Genomic DNA, 21,924 nt, shown 5'->3' with positions numbered 1-21,924 from the left:
GCATGGTCACAGCGGGGTGGCACCCAACGCAGCTCGGGCCCATCATTGGTGCGTGGCTGGGGGGAAAGGCAGGACGATGACGATACGCCTCCCACAGAGGACAGCTTGTCCTTACCCCTGGGCAGCCTGGCACACATGAGCGACTACATGCTGCAGTGCCTGCGCAACGACAGCAGAGTTGCCCACATTTTAACGTGTGCGGACTACTGGGTTGCCACCCTGCTGGATCCACGCTACAAAGACAATGTGCCCACCTTACTTCCTGCACTGGAGCGTGATAGGAAGATGCGCGATTACAAGCGCACGTTGGTAGACGCGCTACTGAGAGCATTCCCAAATGTGACAGGGGAAAAAGTGGAAGCCCAAGGCCAAGGCAGAGGAGGAGCAAGAGGTCGCCAAGGCAGCTGTGTCACGGCCAGCTCCTCTGAGGGCAGGGTTAGCATGGCAGAGATGTGGAAAACTTTTGTCAACACGCCACAGCTAACTGCACCACCACCTGATACGCAACGTGTTAGCAGGAGGCAACATTTCACTAACATGGTGGAACAGTACGTGTCCACACCCCTCCACGTACTGACTGATGGTTCGGCCCCATTCAACTTCTGGGTCTCTAAATTGTCTACGTGGCCAGAGCTAGCCTTTTATGCCTTGGAGGTGCTGGCCTGCCCGGCGGCCAGCGTTTTGTCTGAACGTGTATTCAGCACGGCAGGGGGCGTCATTACAGACAAACGCAGCCGCCTGTCTACAGCCAATGTGGACAAGCTGACGTTCATAAAAATGAACCAGGCATGGATCCCACAGGACCTGTCCGTCCCTTGTCCAGATTAGACATTAACTACCTCCCCTTAACCATATATTATTGTACTCCAGGGCACTTCCTCATTCAATCCTATTTTTATTTTCATTTTACCATTCTATTGCGAGGCTACCCAAATTTGAATGAACCTCTCCTCTGTCTGGGTGCCGGGGCCTAAATATATGCCAATGGACTGTTCCAATGTTGGGTGACGTGAAGCCTGATTCTCTGCTATGACATGCAGACGGATTCTCTGGTGACATGAAGCCAGATTCTGTGTTACGGAACCTCTCTCCTCTGCCTGGGTGCTGGGCCTAAATTTATGAAAATGGACTGTTGCAGTGGTGGCTGACGTGAAGCCTGATTCTCTGCTATGACATGAAGACTGATTCTCTGGTGACATGAAGCCAGATTCTGTGTTACGGAACCTCTCTCCTCTGCCTGGGTGCTGGGCCTAAATATATGAAAATGGACTGTTGCAGTGGTGGCTGACGTGAAGCCTGATTCTTTGCTATGACATGAAGACTGATTCTCTGGTGACATGAAGCCAGATTCTGTGTTACGGAACCTCTCTCCTCTGCCTGGGTGCTGGGCCTAAATTTATGAAAATGGACTGTTGCAGTGGTGGCTGACGTGAAGCCTGATTCTCTGCTATGACATGAAGACTGATTCTCTGGTGACATGAAGCCAGATTCTGTGTTACGGAACCTCTCTCCTCTGCCTGGGTGCTGGGCCTAAATTTATGACAATGGACTGTTACAGTGGTGGGTGACGTGAAGCCTGATTCTCTGCTATGACATGCAGACTGATTCTCTGCTGACATGAAGCCAAATTGTCTGTTACGGGACCTCTCTCCTCTGCCTGGGTGCTGGGCCTAAATTTATGAAAATGGACTGTTCCAGTGGTGGGTGACGTGAAGCCTGATTCTCTGCTATGGGACCTCTCTCCAATTGATTTTGGTTAATTTTTATTTATTTAATTTTTATTTTAATTCATTTCCCTATCCGCATTTGTTTGCTGGGGATTTACCTACATGTTGCTGCCTTTTGCAGCCCTCTAGCCCTTTCCTGGGCTGTTTTACAGCCTTTTTAGTGCCGAAAAGTTCGGGTCCCCATTGACTTCAATGGGGTTCGGGTTCGGGATGAAATTTGGATCGGGTTCGGATCCCGAACCCGAACATTTTCGGGAAGTTCGGCCGAACTTCTCGAACCCGAACATCCAGGTGTCCGCTCAACTCTACTCAGGATACAATATTTTCAACATACAATGGTCTTTTCTCGGCCATCGTAAGTTGAAACTAGACTCAACATACAATGTGTCAGACTCAGATCCAACCAATCAAGGCCTCTTCTCTGGTAAAATACCTCTATTTGTTGCTAGTTATCAGCTTTCTTGACTGTTATATGTAAGGACTTGTTTTATCTGTCTTGGTTATTTGCTTATTATTCTTAAATCAAAATTTTCTCTTATCTTGGATGACATTTTGGAGCTTTGGAACCGATTACTCAACTTACAATGGTTGTCCTGGAACCAATTAATATTGTAACTTGAGGGACCTCTGTAGTATTACGCAATTCTTATTAAAATTTAAAGAGGTTCTCTGAGATTTTGATATTGATGGCCTGTCTTCGGGATAGGCAATCAAAATCAGAGAGGCAAGGGTCTGACTCCTGGCACCCCCACCGATAAGCTGTGTGAAGGGTCTGCAGCTCTCTGTGAGCTCTTAGACTTCTTCCTAGGCCATGTGATGTCACATTCATTGGTCACGTGTCCTAGGCGCAGCTCAGTCCCATTCAAGTATACAGTATGTGAACTGCAATACCAAGAACAGCTGCTATCTAATGGATGGCGCTGTGCTTGGTAAGCTGTGAGGAGGCCATGGCGGTCAACTGTGGTCAGGTGAGCACCTTGACTTCCTTAAACAGCTGATTGGTGGGGGTAGCGGGATTCAGACCCCTGCCGATCTCATATTGATGATGTATCCTGAGAACCCCTTTAATGGGATGTCCATCTAACACACATACGTGCAAGGTCCTCCAGAGACATGCTCTTTTGTAGCAGCTCTCCACTTCAACTAATTAATGGTGATTGACTCATAATTTTAGAGTTCCACAATAGGTCTGAAAATGGGGTTTCTAAATCAAACCTTCCCTTTAATAAAAGACAATGACTTATTTAAAGCTCATATTTCTATTAGAAGTCTGTGGACCAGACTCTAGGATAAGAAAAACTGGAAAAATATTTAATTTTTTATTTATTTTTTAAATACTGCTTTTCTTTTATGTTGCAGGTTAAAGCGTATGGTCCCGGACTAGAGAAGACTGGATGCATAGTCAATAATCCAGCAGAATTTTATGTCGATCCAAGAGATGCCGGGACGGCACCTTTAAAATTTTTTGCCCAGGTAAATCTAAAAATAGGAAAATCACTATGAAAAGAGACATTCTGGTAGAAGGGGGATAAAGAGCGGAGTTTAAGGAATTCCAGGGAGATGAATTGACCTCTGGTGGAGACTTCCTGGGTATAATGGCTCCCTGTGCTCCACTGACTGTGGGGTCTCAGCTGAGCTTCTCTTGGTGACCACACAATCCCAGACAGCCTGAACTTCTTTCCATCAAACTGAATGACTCCACTTGGCAGCTGTCTCCTGGAATGGTGGCTCATTACACACCGACACAATATATGCTGACCCTCTCCTTTTCCTAAGAAAAATTAAGTGATGAAACTGTAAAACCGTAGACTAAGCGAGCGCTAGAACATAGACTATGAGGGCTGAGGCTTACTTGGACCCGACTGAGGCAAACAAAAACGCATGTTCTGACTCATTTCCACTTATACAGGGGATTTTATTATGTATTATTGGATATCAACACAAAGTCTAAACCAGATGGGACCTATGTCTGCTCCTACAATCCTAATAAGCCCATTAAACATACCATCGCCGTCACATGGGGCGGTATTGGGTTAGGGTTAGGGGTAAGTATTATTTTGTCTTTTATGTTTTTATATAAGATATATATTTTTTTTATAGTTGTCTTTACAATTTACCAAGGCCGTAAACAAGGTCTAGGTTAGACCGAAACGTTGGCCAGTTGCTAAAAATAATTTTTTAGGATGGATCAAACAAAATAAAATATAAGAAGTTTATGCTACATAACTATTGAGTGCCGTGGTCTTTGAATACATTGTTATTTTTGAGGAAACCTGGAAGTAAGTGTTAGGTTTCCCTGCGGCGCCCTCACAGGGGAAAGTAAGCATTACAGTGTGTTCATCGAAATGGGTGGGTTGTCTCTGGAACGCTGGACTGGTTTTCCAGATCAAGGGATGCTCTTTGTAACTGCCTTGTACTGTGGCCAAGAGTTGAGGATCCTGAAAAGATCCCCATTAAAGTGTACTTAAACTTATAAAGAAACTTTATTAAAACCTACTGTAAATGTGCTTAATTTTTTTTTATGTACTTTATAATGCTGTGTGCCTCTGCTTGACCTTATTTCTACAGATTCATACTGACAGCTTTATGTCACTATGATTCTGTGGAAAAAAGGCCATGCAGAGACACAAATCATGATAATGCCGTGCGCTCCTGCAAGTCCAGAACGGAGGATCACACTCGCACACGGAGCGCGATTCCCACAATGGACTCGCTGGTGTGAAACAGCCCTTAGGGATGGCCTTGCAGGCTTTTATTAGCCACATGTAATGGTTACCTTTTTCCTATTTTCTCCTCAACACTTGGCGCTCCACTAAATCCTTTTTTTTGTGTATCTAATATCCCATGTTCGCCAGGCTTCAGCGGAGCAGCGACTGTACAGGCAGGAGCAGCAGTGCTCCAGCCTGTACAGCACTCATTGCTGCCACAGCAGAGTCCATACTCCAATACACAGCAGTTTTCGGGAGTACAGATTCTAAAGTGCAGTAAGGGCCTGAACGTCAGGTGCCTATTTATAGAAACATAGAATGTGTCGGCAGATAAGAACCATTTGGCCCATCTAGTCTGCCCAATATACAAAATACTATGGATAGCCCCTGGCCCTATCTTATATGAAGGATAGCCTTATGCCTATCCCATGCATGCTTAAACTCCTTCACTGTATTTGCAGCTACCACTTCTGCAGGAAGGCTATTCCATGCATCCACTACTCTCTCTGTAAAGTAATACTTCCTGATATTACTTTTAAACCTTTGCCCCTCTCATTTAAAACTTTTCTCTAGTAAAAGTAAAAAAAAAACAAAAAAAAAACTTACATTTAGAAAAATCTATTTAATCTCATTTATAGTAGGTTTTAGTAAAGATAATTCATAGATTTAGTTACAATTTAACTCTTTAACAGGGTAAATGTAAATGGGATTTGTAATCTGGACAAACCCTTTAAATGGGGATTGGGTTGACTCTTCTGTTTGTTCACTAGGTGAATATTGGTCAAGGTAGTCACCCACAAAATGTGAAAGTTTTTGGCCCGGGTGTGGAGAAGACTGGTCTGAAGGCAAATGATCCAACACACTTTACGGTGGACTGTACGGAGGCTGGAGAGGGTAATGGATTTGCTTTTGACCTAATGTAGTAGTTATAATTTTCCTCTCCAGTCATGTTGCTTGTGGAAATATTATGTAAGTCTCTGATCACACTTACATTGGAGGCTCTGTTATATTTGACGGGAAGAATAGCACAATGTGGTGCAAACCAACAGATCCCATTATAAGTCATAAAAGTTCAAGTGTGAACAGAGACTTACATTGTTTATCTTCAGTTTTTTTCACCTCTCCTTATCATGAATGTTTCCTATTAGTCTCCTGAGTAGTGGATGCTACTGGTGAAGAGTGTAAGTAAAGAGCTTCTCATTTACAATGAAACCTCTTTCTGATAACTTTTCAAAAATTAAGAATAAAAATGGGCCTTATAAAGAAGAGGCCAATGGACATAGGATATATAAACATTTAAAGGCTATGGACACATTTTGGGGCATTTATTTTTTATTTGTAATAATTGCAATGAACTCATTTTGAGCTAAAAATATATATTTTTCAATTAATCTTTATTAAATGTCAGCCCCTTTCTCTGTACAGGGTTGAGATTCTCTATTAGCAGACTCTGTGTTTACACTGTGTCCTGACAGGGAACTCAGCTGACGGCTCCTGTGAAGCTTATCTCTGATCTCCTGAGAGCACAGAAACACTCATTATAGCTCACATATTATTTTACAGATAAGAATATGACCTAAATAAGCGTTTATGAGCTGTAGTTCAGTCAGTGGATTGTCGGTCCGCTTTCTGTCTGGATGGCGTGGTGCACGTGTCAAGGGACGGCGAACCGTACACAATGTAGAAGAAAGGACCGTCACTCACTTAAATGCTTCTTTTTATTGTCACATAAGGACAAATTGTACAAAAGAAGCATTTATTCTGCAACAAGTGAGTGCTGGACTTTTCTTCTACACCGTTAGTAGCTCAGAGGGTTAAACATAGCCATCAGATGTTGGTGAAAGTGAAAGCTCTCAGCTAGGCTAAAACTGAACCCTTTAAAAAAATTAATAAAGACCAATTGAAAAATTGATTTTTAGCCCAAAATGAGTCAAATCCAATCATGAAAAAAATTGCCCCCATAAGATGTCTATAGCCTTTTAATCTGTCATATAAAAATTTGGCCAAGATCAGGAGTGGTCATCAGAAAGATGGCGTCTTTTGGAGAGGTTTCACTGGATTAGTAATGTGCCTCCTGAAATGGGTCATTCACTTTTACACGTAGCGATCTTTTACCCAATTCTCCGTCTGTCTTCCACCACGTTTATACTCCCTTGCATGAACTTCACACTGACACGTAAGGCAGCTGAGGACGTGTATGTTTTTCCAGGGGACGTAAGCGTCAGAATCAAATGCGATGCCCATGTGATCAGTGATGAAGAAGAGGACATTGATTTTGATATCATCCCCAACGCCAATGACACCTTTACTGTCAAATACATGCCCCCTGGCGCTGGGCGGTACACCATTAAGGTTCTGTTTGCTGGAGAGGTGAGTGCTGGATGACGCTATGGAATTTACACGAGCTCAACAAGATGATGTCATTTTGAGCTGAAAATCTGTTTCAGGTTCCTCAAAAGCCAAGAACAATATTGCTGCTTCTTTGAAGGTTTCTTAGAAAGAAAAGCTGAATGTATCTTGGCCGGTCACAAATATTGAGGAATATTTTAGAACTTTTATCGTCTAATAAAAAGGAGAGCAGAGACAGTGTTTATTTAATACAGCAATTAATGCTGGGTGGGCAATACTTGTAGACATTAGAACAGATCACTCCAACTTGCTTTCTTATTGTCACCTCTCCTGACATGTCTGTTTTAGTAACTACTTGCATTAACTGTGAAATACCAATTCTGGAGCATCTATTCATATAACTGTATGTCGTGCCATTCCTCTATTATTCCTACTATAAATGTATGAATGAATTGACAACTGTTACTATTTCTCTAGTAAAACCGGTCTGCCGCTGCACAGTCTTAAAGGAATTGTTTACTGCTGGGGACCTTTTCTGCAGACACCCCCCTCCCCAGCATCGCCTGACACATTGTGAATCATACCTACATCATCCCCTCCTCTGGGTTTTGGCTTCTTTGCTCTTCGGCAGCAACTGGATCTCCCCATGTGTCGGCATCTGATTTGACGCAGCTCCCGTGGCCGCTGTGGCCAGTCATTGGCTGCAGTAGCCACTTAACCCTTCTTACACTGGATGCTGATGTGGGGAGACCCAGAAACTGCGGCGGAGCAAAGGAGCCAGAACCTAATGGTGGTAAGTGGGTATCCCACTGCTGGTCTGGCCACGCTGGGGGGTCTTCAGAAAAGGTCCTTATAAACTTCTAGTAGGCATAATAGGGGCATGGCACAACATAGAATAAATCATAGCAATTTATAATTTTTCTGTGCTTTTCCCCCCCCCCCATAGGAAATCCCATTCAGAATCAAAGTTGAGCCCTCACACGATGTCAGCAAAGTGAAGGCTGAAGGTCCTGGGCTGAATAAATCTGGTATGTATATGTGATGAAAAATGTCACCATTTAAAGGGGTAGTCTAGCCTTTATTAAGTGGTGGCCTATCCTCAATCAGCAGCTAAATTGGCAGGAGCTGGTTGCTACAGCACCGCTCTCATTGAAGTCACTGGAAGCCGTGCTTTAGTAATGACCTCCCTTCACTACAGGTTGACTGTGGAGATGCACCCAAACAGCTGATCAGCGGGGTGTGAGATCCTCACCGATCAGCTAGTGATGGCCTATAGCCTGAAAAAAAGATAATCACTTGGTATAGGCTGGACAACCCCTTTAAATATTGGGCAAAATTATCAGCTGATAAACCTAGGCGACCAGATCATGAATTGATATTTTTCTTAGATTCCTTACAGCGCCATTCTTGTCCATTCAGGTAAATGGGGCTGAGCTGCAATACCAGACACATCTCTTGATATTCTATCTGATTGTGTTACATACTGTACTTATCGCTCATCTTACACTGTATATACATTTATTTGTTAAGGTGTTGAAAATGGAAAACCCACGCACTTCACCGTCTTTACCAAAGGAGCTGGAAAAGCCCCTGTTGATGTCAAGTTCAGTGGACCCTCCGCAGGAGACGCCGTGAAAGACTTTGAAGTGATCGATAACTGTGATTACTCCCACACCGTCCGATACACTCCAGTCCAACAGGTAGTCAAAAAATGAGCGGTGCGCTGTGAAGCCATCGTATTCCTGGAAGAATTCGTTGGAAACGTTTTTGTAGAGAATGTGCAGTTATTTGTGTTTTGACAATGACTTTTTTGTTTTAGTTTAAAGCCTTATTCACACGTCTGACTCACGGACGTGTGCTTACGTGTTTTTCACGAACAGCACACATACTCATTCATTTTAATGTGTGTATTCACACATCCGTGGCTCCTCTGAGGTCGAGGGTGGTGGCCTCAAGTCTTCTAAAGGCTCCAAGGCTTAACACTGCTATGCCCCTATGGAACTCTGCCTGTGGCAGGGCTCCATAGGGACATGGCGAATCTACCATAGTCTACACTGGTAATTCACTGCAGTCTGTGGAAAAGAGATCAAACGATCACATGTTCAGGTCTCCTAACATAATGTAGGTGGGGAAAAAAGATCATTTGCACTGCCGCATCCCAACATGCTCTTTGTGTTAAAATATAAATGTATTTATCCCATACAGTTGAAAGCCGTAATAGAATAAAAAATCTAAATGGCAGATTTGCTTTTTTTGATTGCTTCACCCCCAAACAAAATTGAATATGAGGGAACAAACAATGAGCCCTCATCCAACTCCGTGGACATAACTATAAAAAAATGTTATTATTTTTTTTTCAATATTAAAACACAAGAAAAAATAATATAGAGATAGATATATATATCATGCTGACTCAGAGAATGAAGGTAACACGTCAGTTTTCTCCGTATAGGGAACGCTGTAAAAATAAAACCCATAAAACGTTGGCAGAAGTTGTTGTTTTTTTTCCTGCTCCCACTACATGCAATATTAAATGGTGCCACTAGAAAGTGCAACTTGTCCCGCAAAAAAACAAGCCTTCATACGACCGTGTGGATGGGAAAAAGAAAAAAGGTTGTGGCTCCAGAAAGACAGGGACTGAAGAAAAAAAATAAAATTGTCCGGTCAGGAAGGGGTTAAGTCCATATACCCTTGTACGGCAGGGTTTATCTTTATGTGAAAACCCCTTAAAGTAATAGTAATGATAATAATAAAAAAATAAACCACTGTCAATTTGGGACACATTTTTGTCCCAGGAGTCACGGTAGATTGTGCAGCGTAAATCTTATGTAACCATTTGGTTTTCCTCATCTGAACTTTGAATATTTATTTGAAAGTTTCCTTTTTTTAAATATTATTATAATTTATTTCTGTACTTGAACTATAAGGATAAACAAAGCAGAATATCTGAAGATTACTGCTTGTAGTGTGACTGGTCTTAATGAGAGTCTCTGACCGCTCTGTAAGAGGAACGTGTGTGTGTCACACGTGATCAATCTTCTCGGTGAAAGAACATAAAAAAGCCTTTCTAAACTGGAATTCTCCTTCTAGATTTTTGTGAGACCATTTATAGATTCCTGTATAACTGGTACATACATTGAGGCCTAAACAGGGCCGGCTCCATGTTGTCCCTGGGGAGATAAAGTCTCAGTGGGCGCACGCAGGGAGAGACGCACGCGCACGCACACAGGGAGAGACGCACGCACACAGGGAGAGACGCACGCACACAGGGAGAGACGCACGCACACAGGGAGAGACGCACGCACACAGGGAGAGACGCACGCACATGCACACAGGGAGAGATGGACACAGACACACGCGCACAGGGACGGACACAGACACACGCGCACAGGGACGGACACAGACACACGCGCACAGGGACGGACCTACACAGCTAGGCCTCACCACATTCCAGCCAGGCTCCTGTCCCTACAGGAACACAGCTCTCTGCTCCTCCGGCTCCTCCCCCACTGGTCACATGGGTGGATGACATCACAAAGGTCCTTTAGTCCAGTAGGAAACTCCATCTACCCTGTTCTGAGTCCTGGGGTCGCCCACCCCAGCAGTGCACATGGCGAAAATTGTCTGCATTGCTGGGGTAAGCTGCCCTAGAATTCAGAACAGGCAGTTTAATGAAGACCAAGACACAGCTGCAGGAGTGAGCAAGCACAGTGGGCCCCCCCAGGAGCAGTGGGCCCCGACACTTGCCCGGGTGTGCCGGGTGCTGACGCCGTCCCTGGGCCTAAATTTAGTGTAATGGTAACCTGTCGTCTTTTTTTTATTTGCCATAATGCTTTATTACTTGATCTGATAATGTTTCTAAACATGTCCTTGTATTCTAAATCTGGTCTAGCAAAATTTCAGAGCTTTGCACACTACATGTAAAGGAAATTTCAGGGACCGTTATGGGTCAGCACTCCACCCGTGTTCCTCCTGGCTGGAGGCTGCTGGTGACATTCAGCAGCCAGGGAGCTATCAATCAACTCATAAGGGGCGGTGGTGGAGTGCTGACCCATCACTGTTTCTGATCTGGACACTGCCCAGAGGGCTATTTTATGATTTACTTATAGCATGCAGCGTTTTATCAAGTGGTTTCTGTAATTTGGTTATATGTGATGTATAATATGACCTGTTTAGAAACATTGTGGGGTTAAAAAAAGCTGACGGGTTGCCTTTAAGTAAGAGCGGTTATGATGGGCACAATGTACCTTAGAGACTGCTCATTAAAGATGACAGAAATGGTTCTTGAAGTTTTTAGGGCTGTGGGCTTCATTGAATAACTTGTTTCTTTATAGCCCAATTAAGGAATTCTTCTAATTTATTAGAATTAAGGGAATCTAAAGGTGGCCATACACATTAGATAGAACTTGGTTGATGGTTAAACAAACAAACATCTGGTGAACATTAATTTCACAGACAGGGCCGTACTCCTTTTAGTCCTTACTGGCCATTATAGTTGTTCAAAGATGACCATACATGTTCAATGAAACCAGATGATGGGCAAAAGATCTTTCTGGGAAAGTTCTTTCGAAGAAAGATTATTATTATTTTTTTTGTCAATGAATGATCCTTTTTTGAGCTAAAGATCTTTCTTCGGACACTAATATTAAACATGGTTGATGTCTTTTCAGAAGATGGTCGTCTGCAGGGGCAGACTGGAAACTTTAAAGTGGCCCCGGAAGGAAAAAATTATGATGTTGTAGACTGATCCAAATTGACAGAAGACTGGGTAACACAAGTAGCTGTGTTCAGCAATACCATAGTACAAAATACCATCCCAGCAACAAGACAGTGCAGCACAATATAATACCCCAGAAGCTGTCCCTCTGTGGTGGCCATCATTAGCTGCCAATTTCTTATAGTGAAATAAAGGCACACAGATTTTCAGTTTTATAATTTAAAGTATTTATTTTCACAGTGGTTTCATCCAGTTGCCCAATACTTGTTTCCAAGGTACAAACAGAATATCTAGATCGGACGTTTCGGTCACATTAGACCTTCATCAGCGGTCACATGTTTATCTGCAATAATATACAATAAAGGAAGAGAGCTCATTGCTCACTGTGAAAATAAACACTTTAAATTATAACACTGAAAATCTGTGTGCCTCTATTTCACTATATGTACATTGGCTGATTTCAGCCCTTGAGTGGCACCAGAACCTATCGAACAGAGTGTGGTTCTCCACTTCATCATATAAATGCCAATTTCTGTCCTCCTTCTCCAGTTGTATCGGATTTAAGCTATGGAGCAGGGGGTTTAGGAGGTGAGGTGCTGTCACGGAAGGTGTACAGAAAACTAGAAGACACAAAATGAAGATCCGACTGACTGGATCCAAAACTAAGGAACCAAAGGGATAGCCATGCAACAGACCTGGCTCTCTCCCTAACTGCTCAGCCTATGCAAAAATCTCAATGGTAGATGATTGCATATCCTCGTTCCTCGACTGTATAACACCTGAACACCCTATAATAGTGAGGGGACACGACCACCGGATCCCTACACTTGATACGGAGGGGGTCAGGGTCACCTGGGATCCAGCAAACAGGAAAATACAAATGAATGAACAAAACTTATCTGTAGAAGACTCAGTAGTAGTATCCAGCATGCACACACTCCAGGAAGTTGTATAAACCGCAAAGTGATGCAGTATGGGAAGGGATTTAAAGGGATGCAATCAGTGCACCTACATGACAGCTGAGAGAGGCTAACGAGATGAGAAAGCGAAAGCAAAACAAAAGGAACCTCAAGGAGGAGGTTCTGAAAAATGTTTGTCAGAGCTTCTCAGATTTCTGGTGCTGACAGGTGCAGGCTATAGCAGTTGACTTCAGGAGGACACGTCGGTCGCTGGCTGGTTACATGAGTACCTGATTCTCACTGAGAGCTCATTATGTACCCAGCCAGTGGCAGAGAGGAGGGCTTTTCCAGCCCCCTGGACTTTTGCCCATCGGGAAATTTCTCTGTAGAGTCTTTGGCCAGTCTGCCCCAGGTGGTCTGTCATTAGGTGACTAAAACGGTTGTTCTTAAATTTCACCGCCCAAAAAAGTTTGGGTTGGTTAACCACTTCAGCCCCGCTAGGTGAAACCCCCTTCATGACCAGAGCACTTTTTACACTTCGGCACTACACTCCTTTCACCGTTTATCGCTCGGTCATGCAACTTACCACCCAAATGAATTTTACCTCCTTTTCTTCTCACTAATGGAGCTTTCATTTGGTGGTATTTTATTGCTGCTGACATTTTTACTTTTTTTGTTATTAATCAAAATGTAACGATTTTTTGCAAAAAAATGACATTTTTCACTTTCAGCTGTAAAATTTTGCAAAAAAAAAACGACATCCATATATAAATTTTTGGCCAAATTTATTGTTCTACATGTCTTTGATAAAAAAAAATGTTTGGGCAAAAAAAAAATGGTTTGGGTAAAAGTTATAGCATTTACAAACTATGGTACAAAAATGTGAATTTCCCCTTTTTGAAACAGCTCTGACTTTCTGAGCACCTGTCATGATTCCTGAGGTTCTACAATGCCCAAACAGTAGAAAACCCCCACAAATGACCCCATTTCGGAAAGTAGACACCCTAAGGTATTCGCTGATGGGCATAGTGAGTTCATAGAACTTTTTATTTTTTGTCACAAGTTAGCGGAAAATGATGATGATTTTTTTTTTTTTTTTTTTTCTTACAAAGTCTCATATTCCACTAACTTGCAACAAAAAATAAAAAATTCTAGGAACTCGCCATGCCCCTCACGGAATACCTTGGGGTGTCTTCTTTCCAAAATGGGGTCACTTGTGGCGTAGTTATACTGCCCTGGCAATTTAGGGGCCCATATGTGTGAGAAGTACTTTGCAATCAAAATCTGTAAAAAATGACCGGTGAAATCCGAAAGGTGCACTTTGGAATATGTGCCCCTTTGCCCACCTTGGCATCAAAAAAGTGTCACACATCTGGTATCGCCGTACTCAGGAGAAGTTGGGGAATGTGTTTTGGGGTGTCATTTTACATATACCCATGCTGGGTGAGAGAAATATCTTGGCAAAAGACAACTTTTCCCATTTTTTTATACAAAGTTGGCATTTGACCAAGATATTTTTCTCACCCAGCATGGGTATATGTAAAATGACACCCCAAAACACATTGCCCAACTTCTCCTGAGTACGGCGATACCAGATGTGTCACACTTTTTTGCTGCCAAGGTGGGCAAAGGGGCACATATTCCAAAGTGCACCTTTCGGATTTTGCAGGGCATTTTTTACACATTTTGATTGCAAAGTTCTTCTCACACATTTGGGCCCCTAAATTGCCAGGGCAGTATAACTACGCCACAAGTGACCCCATTTTGGAAAGAAGACACCCCAAGGTATTCCGTGAGGGGCATGGCGAGTTCCTAGAATTTTTTATTTTTTGTCGCAAGTTAGTGGAATATGAGACTTTGTAAGGAAAAAAGAAAAAAAAAGAAAAATCATCATTTTCCGCTAACTTGTGACAAAAAATAAAAAATTCTAGGAACTCGCCGTGCCCCTCACGGAATACCTTGGGGTGTCTTCTTTCCAAAATGGGGTCACTTGTGGCGTAGTTATACTGCCCTGGCAATTTAGGGGCCCAAATGTGTAAGAAGTACCTTGCAATCAAAATGTGTAAAAAATGGCCTGCGAAATCCGAAAGGTGCACTTTGGAATATGTGCCCCTTTGCCCACCTTGGCTGCAAAAAAGTGTCACACATGTGGTATCGCCGTACTCAGGAGAAGTTGGGCAATGTGTTTTGGGGGGTCATTTTACATATACCCATGCTGGGTGAGAGAAATATCTTGGCAAAAGACAACTTTTCCCATTTTTTTATACAAAGTTGGCATTTGACCAAGATATTTTTCTCACCCAGCATGGGTATATGTAAAATGACACCCCAAAACACATTGCCCAACTTCTCCTGAGTACGGCGATACCACATGTGTGACACTTTTTTGCAGCCTAGATGCGCAAAGGGGCCCAAATTCCTTTTAGGAGGGCATTTTTAGACATTTGGATCCCAAACTTCTTCTCACACTTTCGGGCCCCTAAAAAGCCAGGGCAGTATAAATACCCCACATGTGACCCCACTTTGGAAAGAAGACACCCCAAGGTATTCAATGAGGGGCATGGCGAGTTCCTAGAATTTTTTTTTTTTTTGCATAAGTTAGCGGATATTGATTTTTTTTTGTTTTTTTTCTCACAAAGTCTCACTTTCCGCTAACTTAGGACAAAAATTTCAATCTTTCATGGACTCAATATGCCCCTCAGCGAATACCTTGGGGTGTCTTCTTTCCGAAATGGGGTCACATGTGGGGTATTTATACTGCCCTGGCTTTTTAGGGGCCCTAAAGCGTGAGAAGAAGTCTGGAATATAAATGTCTAAAAATGTTTACGCATTTGGATTCCGTGAGGGGTATGGTGCGTCCATGTGAGATTTTATTTTTTGACACAAGTTAGTTGAATATGAGACTTTGTAAGAAAAAACAAAAACAAACAAAAAATTTCCACTAACTTGTGCCAAAAAAAATGTCTGAATGGAGCCTTACAGGGGGAGTGATCAATGACAGGGGGGTGATCAATGACAGGGGGGTGATCAATGACAGGGGGGTGATCAATACCAGGGGGGTGATCAATGACAGGGGGGTGATCACCCATATAGACTCCCTGATCACCCCCCTGTCATTGATCACCCCCCTGTAAGGCTCCATTCAGACGTCCGTATAATTTTTACGGATCCATGGATCGGATCCGCAAAACACATGCGGACGTCTGAATGGAGCCTTACAGGGGGGTTATCAATATCAGGGTGATCAGGGTGATCACCCCCCTGTCACTGATCACCCCCCCTGTAAGGCTCCATTCAGACATCCGCATGATTTTTTACGGATCCATGGATACATGGATCGGATCCACAAAACACATGCGAACGTCTGAATGGAGCCTTACAGGGGGGTTATCAATGACAGGGGGTGATCAGGGTGATCAGGGTGATCACCCCCCTGTCACTGATCACCCCCCCTGTAAGGCTCCATTCAGACATCCGCATGATTTTTTACGGATCCATGGATACATGGATCGGATCCACAAAACACATGCGGACGTCTGAATGGAGCCTTACAGGGGGGTTATCAATGACAGGGGGTGATCAGGGTGATCACCCCCCTGTCACTGATCACCCCCCCTGTAAGGCTCCATTCAGACATCCGCATGATTTTTTACGGATCCATGGATACATGGATCGGATCCACAAAACACATGCGGACGTCTGAATGGAGCCTTACAGGGGGGTTATCAATGACAGGGGGTGATCAGGGTGATCACCCCCCTGTCACTGATCACCCCCCCTGTAAGGCTCCATTCAGACATCCGCATGATTTTTTACGGATCCATGGATACATGGATCGGATCCACAAAACACATGCGGACGTCTGAATGGAGCCTTACAGGGGGGTTATCAATGACAGGGGGTGATCAGGGTGATCACCCCCCTGTCAATGATCACCCCCCCTGTAAGGCTCCATTCAGACATCCTCATGATTTTTTACGGATCCATGGATACATGGATCGGATCCACAAAACACATGCGGACGTCTGAATGGAGCCTTACAGGGGGGTTATCAATGACAGGGGGTGATCAGGGTGATCAGGGTGATCACCCCCCTGTCACTGATCACCCCCCCTGTAAGGCTCCATTCAGACATCCGCATGATTTTTTACGGATCCATGGATACATGGATCGGATCCACAAAACACATGCGGACGTCTGAATGGAGCCTTACAGGGGGGTTATCAATGACAGGGGGTGATCAGGGTGATCAGGGTGATCACCCCCCTGTCACTGATCACCCCCCCTGTAAGGCTCCATTCAGACATCCGCATGATTTTTTACGGATCCATGGATACATGGATCGGATCCACAAAACACATGCGGACGTCTGAATGGAGCCTTACAGGGGGTTATCAATGACAGGGGGTGATCAGGGTAATCACCCCCCTGTCACTGATCACCCCCCCTGTAAGGCTCCATTCAGACATCCGCATGATTTTTTACGGATCCATGGATACATGGATCGGATCCACAAAACACATGCGGACGTCTGAATGGAGCCTTACAGGGGGGTTATCAATGACAGGGGGTGATCAGGGTAATCACCCCCCTGTCACTGATCACCCCCCCTGTAAGGCTCCATTCAGACATCCGCATGATTTTTTACGGATCCATGGATACATGGATCGGATCCACAAAACACATGCGGACGTCTGAATGGAGCCTTACAGGGGGGTGATCAATGACAGGGGGGTGATCAGGGAGTGTATATGGGTGATCACCCGCCTGTCATTGATCACCCCCTTTAAGGCTCCATTCAGATGTCCGCATGTGTTTTGCGGATCCGATCCATGTATCCATGGATCCGTAAAAATCATGCGGACGTCTGAATGGAGCCTTACAGGGGGGTGATCAATGACAGGGGGTGATCAGGGAGTGTATATGGGTGATCACCCGCCTGTCATTGATCACCCCCCTGTAAGGCTCCATTCAGACGTCCGCATGATTTTTACGGATCCATGGATACATGGATCGGATCCACAAAACACATCCGGACGTCTGAATGGAGCCTTACAGGGGGGTTATCAATGACAGGGGGGTGATCAGGGAGTGTATATGGGTGATCACCCGCCTGTCATTGATCACCCCCTGTAAGGCTCCATTCAGACGTCCGCATGTGTTTTGCGGATCCGATCCATGTATCCATGGATCCGTAAAAATCATGCGGACGTCTGAATGGAGCCTTACAGGGGGGTGATCAATGACAGGGGGGTGATCAATGACAGGGGGTGATCAGGGAGCGTATATGGGTGATCACCCGCCTGTAATTGATCACCCCCCTGTAAGGCTCCATTCAGACGTCCGTATGCTTTTTGCGGATCCGATCCATGTATCCGTGGATCCGTAAAAATCATACGGACGTCTGAACGGAGCCTGACAGGGGGGTGATCAATGACAGGGCGGTGATCAATGACAGGGGGGTGATTAGGGAGTTTATATGGGGTGATCATGGGTGATCAGGGGTTTATAAGGGGTTAATAAGTGACGGGGGGGGGGTGTAGTGTAGTGTGGTGTTTGGTGCGACTGTACTGAGCTACCTGAGTCCTCTGGTGGTCGATCCTAACAAAAGGGACCACCAGAGGACCAGGTAGGAGGTATATTAGACGCTGTTATGAAAACAGCGTCTAATATACCTGTTAGGGGTTAAAAAATTCGGATCTCCAGCCTGCCAGCGAGCGATCGCCGCTGGCAGGCTGGAGATCCACTCGCTTACCTTCCGTTCCTGTGAGCGCGCGCGCCTGTGTGCGCGCGTTCACAGGAAATCTCGGCTCTCGCGGGAGGACGCGTATATGCGTCCACCCAGAAGAGCAGGACCGCCGGCAGGACGCAATCCTGCGTACGGCGGTCCTGAGGTGGTTAAACATGTTTTGATCACCTCTAGACTAATGTGTATGAGCACCTTAAGACATAGATGTCAAGATCGCTACTACTACAGCCGTTATATACTTAAAGGGAGATTTTTTTCCAAGGTAATTTGTTAAAATCATAAACTATTCCTGTCTATTATGGTTGCTATTCCCAAGCTGCTTCATCTTTGGCCCTTTTTTGGGCCATTAACCCCAGTGTATACTCTTTCAGTTTTTGACATTTATACCTGTTCTGTATTTAATGTTCTGGCTAGAGTTTAGTAGGTCCTAATTGGAAAATTAAAGGGTTGGTATGGGTTAGAGATGAGCGAACCCGAACTGTATAGTTCAGGTTCGTACCGAATTTTGGGGTGTCCGTGACACGGACCCGAACCCGAACATTTTCGTAAAAGTTTGGGTTCGGTGTTCGTCGCTTTCTTGGCGCTTTTTGAAAGGCTGCAAAGCAGCCAATCAACAAGCGTCGTACTACTTGCCCCAAGAGGCCGTCACAGCCATGCCTACTATTGGCATGGCTGTGATTGGCCAGTGCAGCATATGACCCAGCCTCTATTTAAGCTGGAGTCACGTAGCACCGCACGTCACTCTGCTCTGATCAGTGTAGGGAGAGGTTGCAGCTGCGACGTTAGGGCGAGATTAGGCAGTGATTAACTCATCCAAAAGACTTCATTCAGTGATCGATCTGCAGCTGTGGATCATTGAACTGCTGCTATTCAACGGCTCACTGTTTTTAGGCTGCCCAGAGCGTTTTTCATTCACTTTTTTCTGGGGTGATCGGCAGCCATTTTGTGTCTTGTGGTGCGCCAGCACAAGCTGCCACCAAGTGCATTTCACAACTTCACACACACGCTACTGTGCATTTCAAAGTACTGATAGGGTCATTCTCAATAACTTCACACACACGCTACTGTGCATATCCCAGTCTAATTCTGTCCGTAAACGTATACCTGTCACCCAGCGCCTAAATAATAGGCCTCAAATTTATAGTCAGCTAAATCTGTGGTTATTGCTGTGGCTGGGCAAGTTATTTAGTGTCCGTCAAAGCACAGTTTTTGTTCTGGGTTGAAATACAATTCCCAATTTAGCAATTCTCTAAATTAGTGGTTTCTGCTGTATCAGGCCTACTTTAAATGTATCCCTAAAAGGGTATATTAGATTCAAGGTGCTGATAGGGTCATTCTCAATAACTTCACACACACGCTACTGTGCATATCCCAGTCTAATTCTGTCCGTAAACGTATACCTGTCACTCAGCGCCTAAATAATAGGCCTCAAATTTATAGTCAGCTAAATCTGTGGTTATTGCTGTAGCTGGTCAAGTTATTTTGTGTCCGTCAAAGCACAGTTTTTGTTCTGGGTTGAAATACAATTCCCAATTTAGCAATTCTATAAATTAGTGGTTTCTGCTGTATCAGTCCTGCTTTAAATGTATCCCTAAAAGGGTATATTAGATTCAAGGTGCTGATAGGGTCATTCTCAATAACTTCACACACACGCTACTGTGCATATACCAGTCTAATTCTGTCCGTAAACGTATACCTGTCACCCAGCGCCTAAATAATAGGCCTAAAATTTATATTCCGCTAAATCTGTCGTTACTGCTGTGCGTTTATTAGTGTAATAGGGTACCTAAATAGATAGCCAGATAGTGTTATGTGTCTGTAAAAAAAGGCCTGAATTTGAATTCAATACATTGGGTCAAATAATATTTTTGTTGTTGTGGTGAACGATAACAATGAGGAAAACATCTAGTAAGGGACGCGGACGCGGACATGGTCGTGGTGGTGTTAGTGGACCCTCTGGTGCTGGGAGAGGACGTGGCCGTTCAGCCACAGCCACACGTCCTAGTGTACCAACTACCTCAGGTCCCAGTAGCCGCCATAATTTACAGCGATATTTGGTGGTGCCCAATGCCGTTCTAAGGATGGTAAGGCCTGAGCAGGTACAGGCATTAGTCAATTGGGTGGCCGACAGTGGATCCAGCACGTTCTCATTATCTCCCACCCAGTCTTCTGCAGAAAGCGCACAGATGGCGCCTGAAAACCAAGCCCATCAGTCTGTCGCCTCACCCCCATGCATACCAGGGAAACTGTCTGAGCCTCAAGTTATGCAGCAGTCTCTTATGCTGTTTGAAGACTCCGCTGGCAGGGTTTCCCAAGGGCATCCACCTAGCCCTTCCCCAGCGGTGGAAGACATAGAATGCACTGACGCACAACCACTTATGTTTCCTGATGATGAGGACATGGGAATACCACCTCAGCACGTCTCTGATGATGATGAAACACAGGTGCCAACTGCTGCGTCTTTCTGCAGTGTGCAGACTGAACAGGGGGTCAGGGATCAAGACTGGGTGGAAGACGATGCAGGGGACGATGAGGTCCTAGACCCCACATGGAATGAAGGTCGTGCCACTGACTTTCACAGTTCTGAGGAAGAGGCAGTGGTGAGACCGAGCCAACAGCGTAGCAAAAGAGGGAGCAGTGGGCAAAAGCAGAACACCCGCCGCCAAGAGACTCCGCCTGCTACTGACCACCGCCATCTGGGACCGAGCACCCCAAAGGCAGCTTCAAGGAGTTCCCTGGCATGGCACTTCTTCAAACAATGTGCTGACGACAAGACCTGAGTGGTTTGCACGCTGTGCCATCAGAGCCTGAAGCGAGGCATTAACGTTCTGAACCTTAGCACAACCTGCATGACCAGGCACCTGCATGCAAAGCATGAACTGCAGTGGAGTAAACACCTTAAAAACAAGGAAGTCACTCAGGCTCCCCCTGCTACCTCTTCTGCTGCTGCCGCCTCGGCCTCTTCTGCTGCTGCCGCCTCGGCCTCTTCCTCCGCCTCTGAAGGAACGTTGGCACCTGCCGCCCAGCAAACAGGGGATGTACCACCAACACCACCACCGCCGTCACCAAGCATCTCAACCATGTCACACGGCAGCGTTCAGCTCTCCATCTCACAAACATTTGAGAGAAAGCGTAAATTCCCACCTAGCCACCCTCGATCCCTGGCCCTGAATGCCAGCATTTCTAAACTACTGGCCTATGAAATGCTGTCATTTAGGCTGGTGGACACAGACAGCTTCAAACAGCTCATGTCGTTTGCTGTCCCACAGTATGTTGTTACCAGCCGGCACTACTTCTCCAAGAGAGCCGTGCCTTCCCTGCACAACCAAGTATCCGATAAAATCAAGTGTGCACTGCGCAACGCCATCTGTGGCAAGGTCCACCTAACCACAGATACGTGGACCAGTAAGCACGGCCAGGGACGCTATATCTCCCTAACTGCACACTGGGTAAATGTAGTGGCAGCTGGGCCCCAGGCGGAGAGCTGTTTGGCGCACGTCCTTCCACCGCCAAGGATCGCAGGGCAACATTCTTTGCCTCCTGTTGCCACCTCCTCCTACTCAGCTTCCTCCTCCTCCTCTTCTTCCACCTGCTCATCCAGTCAGCCACACACCTTCACTACCAACTTCAGCAGAACCCGGGGTAAACGTCAGCAGGCCATTCTGAAACTCATATGTTTGGGGGACAGGCCCCACACTGCACAGGAGTTGTGGCGGGGTATAGAACAACAGACCGACGAGTGGTTGCTGCCGGTAAGCCTCAAGCCCGGCCTGGT

General features: G+C 45.1%; 1 protein-coding gene across 1 annotated transcript in view; it reads left to right on the top strand.

The window, feature by feature from the left end:
• The window catches only part of LOC122943041 (filamin-B-like), a 258,267-nt gene that overhangs the window by 6,053 nt on the left and 230,290 nt on the right, over positions 1 to 21,924 (top strand). Inside the window, exons 2-6 of the mRNA XM_044300431.1 lie at positions 3,087 to 3,200; positions 5,206 to 5,329; positions 6,645 to 6,805; positions 7,731 to 7,812; positions 8,315 to 8,484. Of these exons, the coding sequence (XP_044156366.1) occupies positions 3,087 to 3,200; positions 5,206 to 5,329; positions 6,645 to 6,805; positions 7,731 to 7,812; positions 8,315 to 8,484 (651 nt within the window). The remainder of the gene's footprint in view (positions 1 to 3,086; positions 3,201 to 5,205; positions 5,330 to 6,644; positions 6,806 to 7,730; positions 7,813 to 8,314; positions 8,485 to 21,924) is intronic.

The sequence above is a fragment of the Bufo gargarizans genome, chromosome 7 (genome assembly GCF_014858855.1).
Source record: "Bufo gargarizans isolate SCDJY-AF-19 chromosome 7, ASM1485885v1, whole genome shotgun sequence".
NCBI classification, from domain to species: domain Eukaryota; kingdom Metazoa; phylum Chordata; class Amphibia; order Anura; family Bufonidae; genus Bufo; species Bufo gargarizans.
This window is presented reverse-complemented; position numbering and strand designations above follow the sequence as displayed.